General features: G+C 48.1%; 1 protein-coding gene across 3 annotated transcripts in view; it reads right to left on the minus strand.

The window, feature by feature from the left end:
* RCN1 (reticulocalbin 1) overlaps positions 1 to 10,251 on the minus strand; it is a 35,670-nt gene extending 25,419 nt beyond the window's left edge. Inside the window, exons 1-2 of one of the 3 annotated variants that reach the window (XM_040328312.1) lie at positions 10,150 to 10,251; positions 1,625 to 1,870 (exon numbers count right to left, since the gene is read on the minus strand). In XM_040328312.1, the coding sequence (XP_040184246.1) occupies positions 1,625 to 1,851 (227 nt within the window). In that variant the 5' untranslated portion in view covers positions 1,852 to 1,870; positions 10,150 to 10,251. Of the gene's footprint in view, positions 1 to 1,624; positions 1,871 to 10,028 lie in introns of all 3 variants that reach the window. The other 2 variants (XM_040328311.1, XM_040328313.1) reach the window with 2 other exon arrangements.
* Between the last annotated feature and the right edge of the window lie 2,160 nt (positions 10,252 to 12,411).

Here is a 12,411-nt window from a genome sequence, read left to right on the forward strand (position 1 = left end):
AAAGCCAATTGAGTGGTATACACATCCGAGCCGCATTCACCATGTGCATTGCTAGAGACCGGTAATAGCCCTGCGGGATCGACTGTGCATGGTGGAGAAGAAACTGAGCGGGTGTGAAATCTAATGTAATCGTGGTGACTCGTGATATAAGCTTGTAAACTTCCTCCCAGTATGGTTGAAGCTTGGGGCATGTCCACCACATGTGGAGAAAAGAACCCGTTTCTCTTTTACATCTCCAGCAAGTGATCGAGATTTCAGGGTTAATGCGGTGCAGCTTGAGCGGGGTTTTGTACCACCTGGAGATAAGTTTGTACGCATTCTCCTGTATCTGTACATTGACTGAGCCTTTGTGTGCCAGTCTGTAAATGTCCTCCCATTCCTTTTCCGAGAGGTCAAGCTCGAGATCACGTTCCCACTGTCGATTGGCCCAATTGTCTTTACATGTGTGTGAAGAGAACAAATGTGTGTAAATAGCCGAAATGAGGTGTCTTTGTGGCTGTCCGCTAGAACATATAATTTCAAACGGAGTTGTGGCCCTGGACCATTTCGATCCCGGAGCCTTTGTAGCAAGGAAATGGCGGATTTGACAGTATGTCCAGAATGGAAAGACGGTTTTGGACATTTTGGAAGCAAGCTCCGATTGTGTCAGGAGCTGCCCATTGGCGAAAAATTGACCCGCCTGAGATACATTTATATTACATTCTGAGATGAGCGCTGAAATGATCAACTGCAGCACATGACCGTTTGTAACTTGGAGGTCACGGAACGACTAGCGGTATTATACTGCAGATACCATTCAGTCCCCCTATTTGAATTAAGCTCATTGAATCACTGACAACCCTGATCATTTCACAAGTGTATGTGCCACGTTATCAGCATTGGAAGACACTCCCCTGTCATCTGATCATCTGACCCCTCACCGAGGAAGACAGGGGGACCGCTTCACATAGTCTATGAACAGACTAAGGGGCAGAGCCACAGAGAGAGTACGCCGGCGTATCTACACAGATACATCCCTCCTCGGCATGTAAATTTTTTGGGGGGGGGGGGGGGGGGGGCGGAGGCCACTTCCTCCGAGGGGCTGCTAAGGCGAATAGTCTAATCGCCTTTTGGCAGCCCCTCCCTGTAGGCGATCACCTGACCAATCGGATGGCGCAGCGCCGCTCGCACCTGCGCAGTGGGTGCCCGGCCGTGAAGCCGAAAGCTGTCACGGCCGGGTGCCCACACTTAGAATGAAGACGCCGGCCGGAGAGGGGGGGGAGAGGAGCGGAGCCCCGGCCGGCGCGTCGCTGAAGCAGGTGAGTGTATGTTTATTAAAAGCCAGCAGCTACACTTTTTGTAGCCGCTGACTTTTAATAAACTTTAAAAATGACTGGAACTCCCCTTTAAGGTACAGCAATGTTACCTCCAGCACCCCAGAGACAGAACGTGAGGTCACCGAGATAAATAGATGGTTATGTAAAGCATTCCATGTCTACCACACACCAAATACTGTGATTTCCAGGTAGAGAATTATGTATTTGTGCCGTTGTATTGCTGCACAATCAATAACTGAAGACCGTTCATTAAAATAAATGCAAAGTTAGCAAATTCGCACACAATAATGCAAATTGCAGAGTCTCACCCTAGTCTGTCTTTGCTTTCCTCCTGAGTTAGCTGATCAAATGTCTTGGCCTCATCTTTTCCCAGGAAGGCCTCATGGTCCTGCTGGAAGCTCTGGTTCTCCTCATGAACCTGAGTGTTGAGCTCGGGGTCCAAGCGTATCCTCTCCTTACGAAAGGTAGGTTTGGAGATCACCTCTCCTGCACACAGTAGCAGCACGTATAGAAACTGATGAGGCTCCATCACCATTCTAATAGCAGCACAGGAACTGAAAGACAAGATCAATCCAAGGTTATTGTATTCTCTCATGTACTTCTATTTATACACACAATGGAGGAAATGTACTGGGAAAAGTAAAAGTATCTATGGGCCAGATTCACCAAGCTTTGTGCTCAACTGACCTCTCAAACCATATCATATGCGATATCACTTGAGGGGTCACTTTAGCACGCCTTCAGTGTCATCTCTACTTGGAGAGTCAGGATCTAGGTCAGTCTCCCTCAACCAGCTTTCACTGAAAGCCTACAGTTCCTCCAGAGGTGACTGGGGTGGGCTTCTTGAATTGTGGATAATTTACCTCACGTGTGGCGCCTGCATAGTTCTGAGGTCAATGCCACTGGAAAAACTAGCTGCAGGAACTCCATGTTTTTTTTTTTTCATCTGTCTTACTTTCCACCAACCAGTACTGCAAGTGAATGTAGGTCAATTTTAGGGTTGTCCCCATACCACTTTTTTAGGACTGAGTACAAGTACCGATACTTTTTTTTAAATGTGTCCCCAAATGCAGCCATGTCCCCCCCACAAATGCAGCCATGTCCCCCCACAAATGCAGCCATGTCTCCCCCCCCCCCATATCCAGCCATGTCTCCCCCCCCCCCCCATATCCAGCCATGTCTCCCCCCCCATATCTCCCCCCCCCCATATCCAGCCATGTCTCCCCCCCCCCCCATATCCAGCCATGTCTCCCCCCCCCCCCATATCCAGCCATGTCCCCCATATGCAGCCATGTCTCCCGCCCATATTCAGCCATGTCCCCCTTACCTGCATCCCGCCGCATCCCCGCTGCCGCCGACTGGGTAATACGGGCGGGGAACATTACAGCTTTCATTTGAATAGCTGTAATGATTCGCGCCACGCTGCGTATAGACTCTCCCTTGCTCGGGATTGGACAGTTCACCCGAGCAAGGGGGAGTGTCTATACGCGGCGCGAATCATTACAGCTATTCAAATGAAAGCTGTAATGTTCCCCGCCCGTATTACCCAGTCGGCTTAACGGCGGCGGCGGGTGCAAGTATTCTATTTCGGTATTGGGGGTATTTGCGGGAGTACAAGTACTCCCGCAAATACTTGGAATCGGTCTCGATACCGATACTAGTATTGGAATCGGTCCCGATACCGATACTAGTATCGGTATCGGGACAACCCTATAAATGGTGATTGAATCACATGTGTCTGCAAAACCTGTTTAGGCATTAAAGAGGAAGTAAACCCTGATGGGTGTCACTTCCTCTTTGTTTCCCTGTAAAGGGAAAGCATAATGGGCTAAAATTATGTGACACTTACCTGCAGGAGAAGCCTGCAATGTCACCGTCTTCCTCGCTAGTAGCGAGCGGCCATTCTTCGCCCATCTTCCTTCCAGGGCCGCGAACTCCGGCACTGTGACTGGCCGGAGTCGCACAGGAGCCTCCTTTAACGGCATGACCCGAGAAACAGCACAGCGTGCCCTTTCTAACTCCAGGACATGCGCAGGAGAAATTTGAAAATATCTCCTAGACCGTGCAGGTCTGGGAGATATTTCAAGCACCTACAGGTAAACCTTAAAGGGTTACTAAAGGAAAAAAAAAAAAATTCTTTAAAGCGGAGTTCCGGCCACAATTTCACTTTTTATATATAAATACCCCTGTAATACACAAGCTTAATGTATTCTAGTAAAGTTAGTCTGTAAACTAAGGTCCGTTTTGTTAGGTTGTTACAGCATTTAGACACTTTATAAAATAGAAATTGACTGGGGCCATCTTAAGTGTGTGCATCATGAAGCCAGACTGTATGACTTCCAGATCTCGCACATGCTCAGTGCTGCACAAGCAGTGTAATAGGTTTCAGATCAGGTTTCAGCACCTGTACTGTCCAAGTCACATGATTCTTTGAGACTGGGGAATGCACAGACTCCTGGAAAGTTACACCCACTACATTCCCAGGAGTCTGTGCGGTGTAGGTTAGGAAGCTTAAGCACCTAGGTGCAGGAAGTGGGAAGATTAACTATTCTGCCTAGCAACAACACTTTGAAGGCATCTAAAAAAAAAAAAAATTTCTTAAAGGACTAATGACATTTTTTTTTTTTAAAACTACTGATGTAATGTTATATTTATGGGTGGAACTCCACTTTAAAATAACAAACATGTTATACTTAGCTTATAGATTGCATTAAGGTGAAACAATTTTTTCCTTTACAACTCCTTTAATCTAGGCTTACCTGTGGCTAAAGTGGTTGTAAAGGGTTTACAACCACTTTATGGGTGTCACGTATGGACAATTTTAGGTACTGTAATTTGTAGCCATTTCAGAGGCTTGCTCAATTTTAAATCTTGATATGTTTGGTATCTATTTACTCGATGCAACATCATCTTATTTTTTACCAAAACATTGGGTCTTGTGTTTGTGCACACTAAAATTAAATTCAAAAGAAAGGTATGGAAATTGTATTTATTTTGATAATTATACTTACCTAAGTGGACCCCTGCTGGCTCTAAAACTGAGAAACAATGCCTGAGAAAAACTGGGAAACACCACCAATAGCTCCATGAGCAGCGACTGTCAGTCTCCGCTCTCTGCTCTGTCCCCCCCCCCCCACCCCATTGCTCACTGGAGTGCTGGGTTGTGGAGGGGGGGGGGGGGGGAGCGGCTGGCTTAGCCTCTCAACACCTTGCTCCAGGCATGTGGGTGGATCCTGACCATATTGTCGCAAACTTTCCCAAGCTTGGACTGGCTCTGTGACATCAGCCGAGAGCGGGCTTCAGTCCGTTCTGCACACCCGTGATCCAAAAGAAGTACAACCAAACAAGTTTTGGCTGTACTTCTCCTTTAAGTATATTTTTTTTCCCTGAAAATCTGCGTTTGTACGGCTGTACAAATATCAGGCAACAAAAAAATTGCAGCAAGACCCACCATTTCATTCTCCAGGGCCTCTGCTTTCAGAAAATATACTGTATAATGTTTGGGGTTTTACGTAATTTTCTAGCAAAAAAAAAAAAAATCACCCCAGTAGGCAAGAGGTTAAAGTAGAATTCCAGCCTAACACTATCTAGCCCTAAAAATGTTCCCTCCTCGCTACCTAACCTGTTTAAAAAAATAAAAAAAAATTATTAATAATAATAATAAAAATAATAATAATAATAATAAAAAATAATCTGTATTCTTAACTTTTTTTAATCTGCGCCGGTCTGGTCTAGGCTGGAATTCTATTTTAATACCAAGAGCGTGTTCAGAACACTTGAATGAGTTTACGCTGTGCAGTGCCAGAATTCAGAATGGAACCATCTATCAATGTGGTTATGACATAATCCCAGCACTACGGAAGTGCTGGTATTGTTACCCCCCCGATAGGTCAGTGTACACATTTCCTCCATCTCACCCAACACACTCACTTACACAACACTTTCATCATTCCCTTTTATCATTTACTGGTGTGCAATCATTATCTCATTTCACATTTACTCCGTATTTCCCAACCTAAGTGTGTAGCACTGTGATAACCTCAAGTATCTAACTGCCTCCTGTACTGATACAATCCCCCCCCACCTGCCCCATCCACTTGCACTGCCAGTTCTGTATGGCCTGGGTCACACCTATGCCGTTAGCTTTTAAACCGTTTCTGCTATGCATTTCGCTTTTTTGCACAAACGTTTGATAAGCTTCGCTTTTTTTGGCCAAGTTGTTGTTGGGCAGAATACCGCCTTACATGCTTTTCTGCAGCATCTCCATTGAAGTCTATTGAACCAAAATCGCACAGTTTTGCATTCAAAAAAGTCTCTGACCCGTTTTCAAGAAATGTAGTGGCTGAAAAAAAGCACAGATGTGAACATGCCCCGTAGGAAACCATGTTAAATGGACTGTAGTGCATTTCTGCAAAAAGCTCCAAAAACCGCATAGGTGTGAACCAGGCCTTAAAGCGGAGGTTCGCCCACTGCTGCCAACATTAAAAGACTTTTAATAATAGGACACTTACCTGTCCTGGAGTTCAGCAACTTTGGCACCGCAGCTGATGTTTTCACCAGCTGTCCGGTGCCGCCGCCTCCATTGCGAGTAAGGGAACCTGGCAGTGTAGCCTTACAGCTTCACACCGGGAACCCTACTGCGCATGGCTCTGCTCCCCTCTCCTACTGGCCCGGCGGCCGGGTAGAAGGAGGGAGTCCGGGTGGTGACGTCAATACCCGTGGCTGAGGCTCCGAGAAGTAGAACAGGATACCTGTGAAAGACAGGTAATCCTGTCCCCCCTTCCCCCCCAAAAAGGTGCCAAAAGTGGCACCTGAGGGGGGGGGGGGAGGCAGGGCCGATCCCGCCCTATAGGCTCACTATGCAAGCCACTTAGGGCCCTGCAAAGCTGCGGAGGGCCCCCCAAATTCCTAGAGGCCCTGCCTGGTGAGAAGTAATTTTTGGCCCCCCACCCCGCTTCTCAACTCGCTGGCTGCATGGGAGAAGAGGTAAGAAGACAGCACCCTCCGCTTCTCACTTTGTCATTTCGGACAGCAGAGCACCCCTCCTCCGCTTCTCAACTTTAATGGGACATGTCACTGTCGGTAGCGCCCCACCCCCCTCCTCGACTTTAATGTGACATGTCATTTTGCTTAGGGCCCCCGGAAGGTCAGGATCGGCACTGGGGGGGAGGAGTTTTAAAAGGAGGAAGTAAACTTCCCTCTAAATGTTTGTACCTAGAGGTAAGCCTTATTACAGGCTTACCTATAGGTACTGTAAATATCTCCTACACTTGCACCGTATAGGAGATATTTAATGTATACTGCGACAATGACGTCATCAGCGCATGCGCTCTGAAGGAATGGCCGTGATTGGTGGCTCTGGCGCGCATGCATACGGCTCCGGCCTGTCACACAACCAGAGTCCGCGGACCCAGAAGGAAGACAGGAGAAGATGGATGCAGCCTCCAGCGGGGAGAACACCGGCTTCGTTTGCAGGTAAGTTGAACATAAAATGTTAGTATGTGATGCATACTAGCACAATATGCCTTTACTTTGCAGGTAAAGAAAAAAAAAAAAGGTAAAAGAAAAAAAAAACAGTGTGGCTGAGGGAATCAGTTCATTTTTTTTTTTCTTCGATCCATCCACTACCTGATCGAAAAAAAAAAAAAAAATAATTTGGAAAAAGGCTGCAACAACAAAATGTGGAATAGTGAAGCACTGTGAATACTTTCCGGATGCACTGCAAGTGTCTGTAATTAACCACTTAACGCCCGCCCACTGTATATATACGTCCTGTTTTTAAAGATGGATATCTCATTAACGGCAGCAGCTGCTGCCACAGCTGAGGTATCCATCTTTACAGTAGGCGGCCGTGTAAGCGATAACGGCGGTCTCCGCGGCGGATTCGCCGCAAGATCGCCGTTATCGGTGGCGGGAGAGGGCCCCCCCTCTCCCGCGCCCTCCGCCGCTTACCGGAGCCGTCGGTAGCGGCGGAGGAGATCGGATGTTGCTGCCTGGTGTGTGAGGACTTGAGTGAGGGCAAGATGGCCCCCACCCGTCCTCATAGCTCTGCTGGGCGGAAGTGACGTCAAAACGTCAGTCCCGCCCAGCCTCTTAAAGAGACAATTTTTTTAAATGACACATTTTCCTTTTTTTTTTTTGCTTTTAAGTCTAAATATGAGATCTGAGGTCTTTTTGACCCCAGATCTCATATTTAAGAGGACCTGTCATGCTTTTTTCTATTACAAAGGATGTTTACATTCCTTGTAATAGGAATAAAAGTGATAATTTTTTTTTATTTTTTATTTCAGTGTAAAAAATAATAAAATCAATAAAAATAAATAAGAAAACAAAAAAAATATTTTTTTAAAGCGCCCCGTCGAGCTCGCGCGCAGAAGCGAACGCATACGCGAGTAGCGCCCGCATATGAAAACGGTATTCAAACCACACAAGTGAGGTATCGCCGCGATCGTTAGAGCGAGAGCAATAATTCTAGCCCTAGAGCTCCTCTGTAGCTCAAAAAATGCAACCTATAGAATTTTTTAAACGTCGCCTATCGAGATTTTTAAGGGTAAAAGTTTGACGCCATGCCACAAGCGGGCGCAATTTTAAAGCGTGACATGTTGGGTATCATTTTACTCGGCGTAACATTATCTTTCACAATATGTAAAAAAATTGGGCCAAATTTATTGTTGTCTTATTTTTATATTAAAAAAGGTGAATTTTTTCCAAAAAAAAGTGCGCTTGTAAGACCGCTGCGCAAATACGGTGTTACAAAATGTATTGCGATGACCGTCATTTTATTCTCTAGGGTGTTAGAAAAAAAATATATATGATGTTTGGGGGTTTAAAGTAATTTTCTAGCAAAAAAAACTGTTTTAGTCTTGTAAACACTGAATCTGAAAAACACCTTCTGTCCTTAAGTGGTTAATAAAAATCTAGGCCAGCCTTAGAAGTCATCCAAACTGTCCAGAGGAACACATAGATGATGTCGCCTAACTGTTCCCTCATTGGTAGAGGACACCAGAGTACAGCCAGCCATACATGGCTCAAATTTTGGGCGATTCCTCCAAATCAGCAAAATTTCCAGCTGTGAGTGGCTCTGTTGTCACCTCTAATGTGACATTGAAGAAGGCAAAGAGAGTCAACAAAAGAGCAAATTCAGGTAGTCTAACGGGTGACACCTGTCATAATAGTATACGGGTAATCGTACTCAACCTGTGCCCACCACCGGTCCCCAACCAAGTGTCACCACCGCCAGTCCCCGACCAAGTGTCACCACCGCCAGTCCCCGACCAAGTGTCACCAACGCCAGTCCCCGACCAAGTGTCCCCAGTCCACCAAGCAAGTGTCCCCACCGCCAGTCCACCAAGCAAGTGTCCCACCGCCAGTCCCCGACCAAGTGTCCCCACCCCCAGTCCCCGACCAAGTGTCCCCACCCCCAGTCCCCGACCAAGTGTCCCCACCCCCAGTCCACCAAGCAAGTGTCCCCACCCCCAGTCCACCAAGCAAGTGTCCCCACCCCCAGTCCACCAAGCAAGTGTCCTTACCACTAATCCCTGAACAAGTGTGCTCTACAACTAAGCCCCCAGGCATGCATGCACTACCCATGACCCTCTCACATGTGTGCCCTCACTTAAAGGGGTTGTAAAGGAAAAAAATGTTTTCTCCTAAATAGCTTCCTTTACCTTAGTGCAGTCCTCCTTCACTTACCTCATCCTTCCATTTTGCTTTTAAATGTCCTTATTTCTTCTGAAAAATCCTCACTTCCTGTTCTTCTGTCTGTAACTCCACACAGTAATGCGAGGCTTTCTCCCTGGTGTGGGGAAAGCATCTTGAGGGGGCGAGCAGGAGTGTCAGGACGCCCACTAACACACAGCTTCTTTCTCTATCTGCAAAGTAGAGAGTGTCCTGACCCTCCTGCTCGCCCCCTCAAGAGGCTTTCTCCACACCAGGGAGAAAGCCTTGCATTACTGTGTGGAGTTACAGACAGAAGAACAGGAAGTGAGGATTTCTCAGAAGAAATAAGGACATTTAAAAGCAAAATGGAAGGATGAGGTAAGTGAAGGAGGACTGCACTAAGGGAAAGGAAGCTATTTAGGGAAAACAATTTTTTTCCTTTACAACCCCTTTAAACCATGCCCAGTAGTGACCAAGCCCACATACACCCACCGCTGACCCCTGGGGGGGGGGGGGGGGACACATACACCTACGCCTAAATACATGCATACCGACCCCTGGGGACATATGGTTGGGGACAAAAACACCTACTGCTGACCCCTGGGAACATATGGCTGGGGACAAAAACACCCACCACTGACCCCTGGGGACCCATACACCCACCGCTGACCCCTGGGGACCCATACACCTACGGCTGGGGACAAAAACACCTACCGCTGACCCCTGGGGATACATACACCTACTGCTGACCCCTGGGGACCCATACACCTATGGCTGGGGACAAAAACACCTACTGCTGACCCCTGGGGGACACATACACCCACCTCTGACACCCGGGGGATACATACATCTACTGCTGAGGACACATACACCTACTGCTGACCCCTGGGGACCCATACACCTACCGCTGAGGACACATACACCTACTGCTGACCCCTGGGGACCCATACACCTACCGCTGAGGACACATACACCTACTGCTGACCCCTGGGGGACACATACCTCTCGTTCTGTCATTGACACACATACCCCCAGCAATATGCCCCCCTCCCCCCCGGTACTCTGCATTCAGTCACACCCCGTCCTCCAGCAGTACCCCGCACACCCCTCAGCCTCCTCCACTCACCGGGCGGGTCACTCTCAACCTGCACTCAGCATGTCACCGTGGACTTACTTGCTCTGTACAGGGATGGGAGCCGCTGTCAGCCAATCCCGTGCCAGGAGACGTTGTGGTCGGTCAGCTGTTACGCCGCTTCCTATTGGCCGGGCGAGATTCAATGACTGGGAGGAGCCAGGGCGCCACGTTGCATCGTAGCCCGGGGTGTTGTGTGCTGAATACGGCCGGCAGCGGAGGGGTTACAGGAGGGCAGACTGACACCGGGCACCGCCGAGCTATCATATCAGAGAGAAGAGAGGATAGAGGGGCCCTGTGTGCCCCCAACAATACAATGCACTCTGTATGACCCCCCCCCCTTACCTGGACACATACATATAGGGGAGGGGGGCACAGCAGGATTGTATTACATTGTAAACACACTTTTATTTTATTATGCAAATTGAGGGACAGACATTCAGCAATCCTGAGCCACCTACCCTGTGTGACCCCCAAATGTGTGATCCCTGATATGTGACCCCCTAATATGTGAACCCTGATGTGTGATACCCTAAGGTATGATCCCTAATATGTGATCCCCTAATGTATGATCCCTAATATGTGATCCCCTAAAGGTGATCCCTGATATGTGATCCCCTAATGTGTGACCCCTGATATGTGATCCCCTAATGTATGATCCCTAATATGTGATCCCCTAATGTATGATCCCTAATATGTGATCCCCTAAAGGTGATCCCTGATATGTGATCCCCTAATGTGTGATCCCTGATGTGTGACCCCTAATGTGTGATACCCTAAATGTATGATCCCTAATATGTGATCCCCTGATATGTGATCCCCTAAAGGTGATCCCCTAATGTGTGATACCCTAATGTATGATCCCTAATATGTGATCACAGATGTGTGACCCCTAATATGTGATCCCTGGTGTGTGCCCCCCTAATATGTGATTCCCTAATGTGTGATCCCTGATGTGTGACCCCTAATATGTGATCCCTAATGTTTGACCCCTAAGGTGTAATCCCTGAAGTGGCACCCCTAATGTGTGCCCCCCTGATGTGCCAAAAACTGCCAGGAAAAGGTCCGCCGGAGTAACTCCGGCGGGAAAAAAGAGAGCAGGTTCTCTTTTTTTGTCCAGCGGTTTTTGGGCAGTTTTCCCATCGGAAAAACTGCGAGGAGCATACACACAGGCGGTGATCTGACGATATGGTTTCCGGCTATCGAGATGGTTCCTGTAAGGACTGCGCAGACGCAATCCTTGCCGACAGAAATCACCGAACCTCCAGGGCGACATTGGAATTTGAGGTAAGTGGCCGGTCGGCGTCACGTCCTCGCTTCGCTCGGACGGCTCGCTACGCTCGCTCGGCCTCCTATCCACGGGGATGTTAAGGAATGAGCCTGGATGCCGGCCAAGGTTCGGAGATTTCCGTCGGCAAGGATTGCACCTGCGCAGTCCATACAGGAACCATCTCGATAGAGGAACCATACCGACAGGTCACCAGGACTCCCGGCCAAAAGCTCTCTTTGCAGTTTTCCCGTTGGGAAACCCGGCTGTGTCTACGAGGCTTCAGAGGTGTTTTGTAACAGAGCCATCTGCCTGCTAATCTATTTATAGTAACCTCCCCCCACAGAAATGTCAGGCTGCTTTTATCTAATGTGTCCTAGAGTTTGCCAGGAGTTATCAGGCTGGTAAAAGAGGAACGGTTCAGGAGAGACCTATGGGACTTAGCTCATTGAAGAGAGATAACAAAATACTGCAGATATATGTGCCCAGCTCAAATTTCATGAATTGGGTTTACATCCACTTTAATGCATTCTATCTATGCCTTAAGATGTGTGCAGCAGCCCCTCTAATACATACCTGAGCCCCATCTCTATCCAGCGATGTCCACGAGTGTCTTGACCACCTCTCCCTCCTGATTGGCTGAGATACAGCAGTGGCGCCATTGGCTCCCGCTGCTGTCAAAGTCAGTCAGCCAATCAGGAGAGAGAGGGAGCGGGACTCATGGACACATGGAGCTGTGACTTGGCTCAGGTACCCCCATAGCAAGCTGGTTGCTCTGGTCTCAACAGAAGGGAGGGGCCAGGATCACAGAAGAGGGACCTGAGAAGAGGAGGATCCAGGCTGCTATGTGAAAATCCACTGCAACAGAACAGGTAAGTATAACATGTTTGTTATTTTTATAGGGAAAAAAAAGTTGTTTTTTAACCACTTGGGATCCACGCTATAGACGAAAGACGTCCACAGCGTGGCTCTCAAGTGCCGGGTGGATGTCATGTTGTTTACATTTCCTATGCGCGCCGCTGGGGGCGCGCAGCGGG

Source organism: Rana temporaria, chromosome 11 (genome assembly GCF_905171775.1).
Source record: "Rana temporaria chromosome 11, aRanTem1.1, whole genome shotgun sequence".
Lineage (NCBI taxonomy): Eukaryota > Metazoa > Chordata > Amphibia > Anura > Ranidae > Rana > Rana temporaria.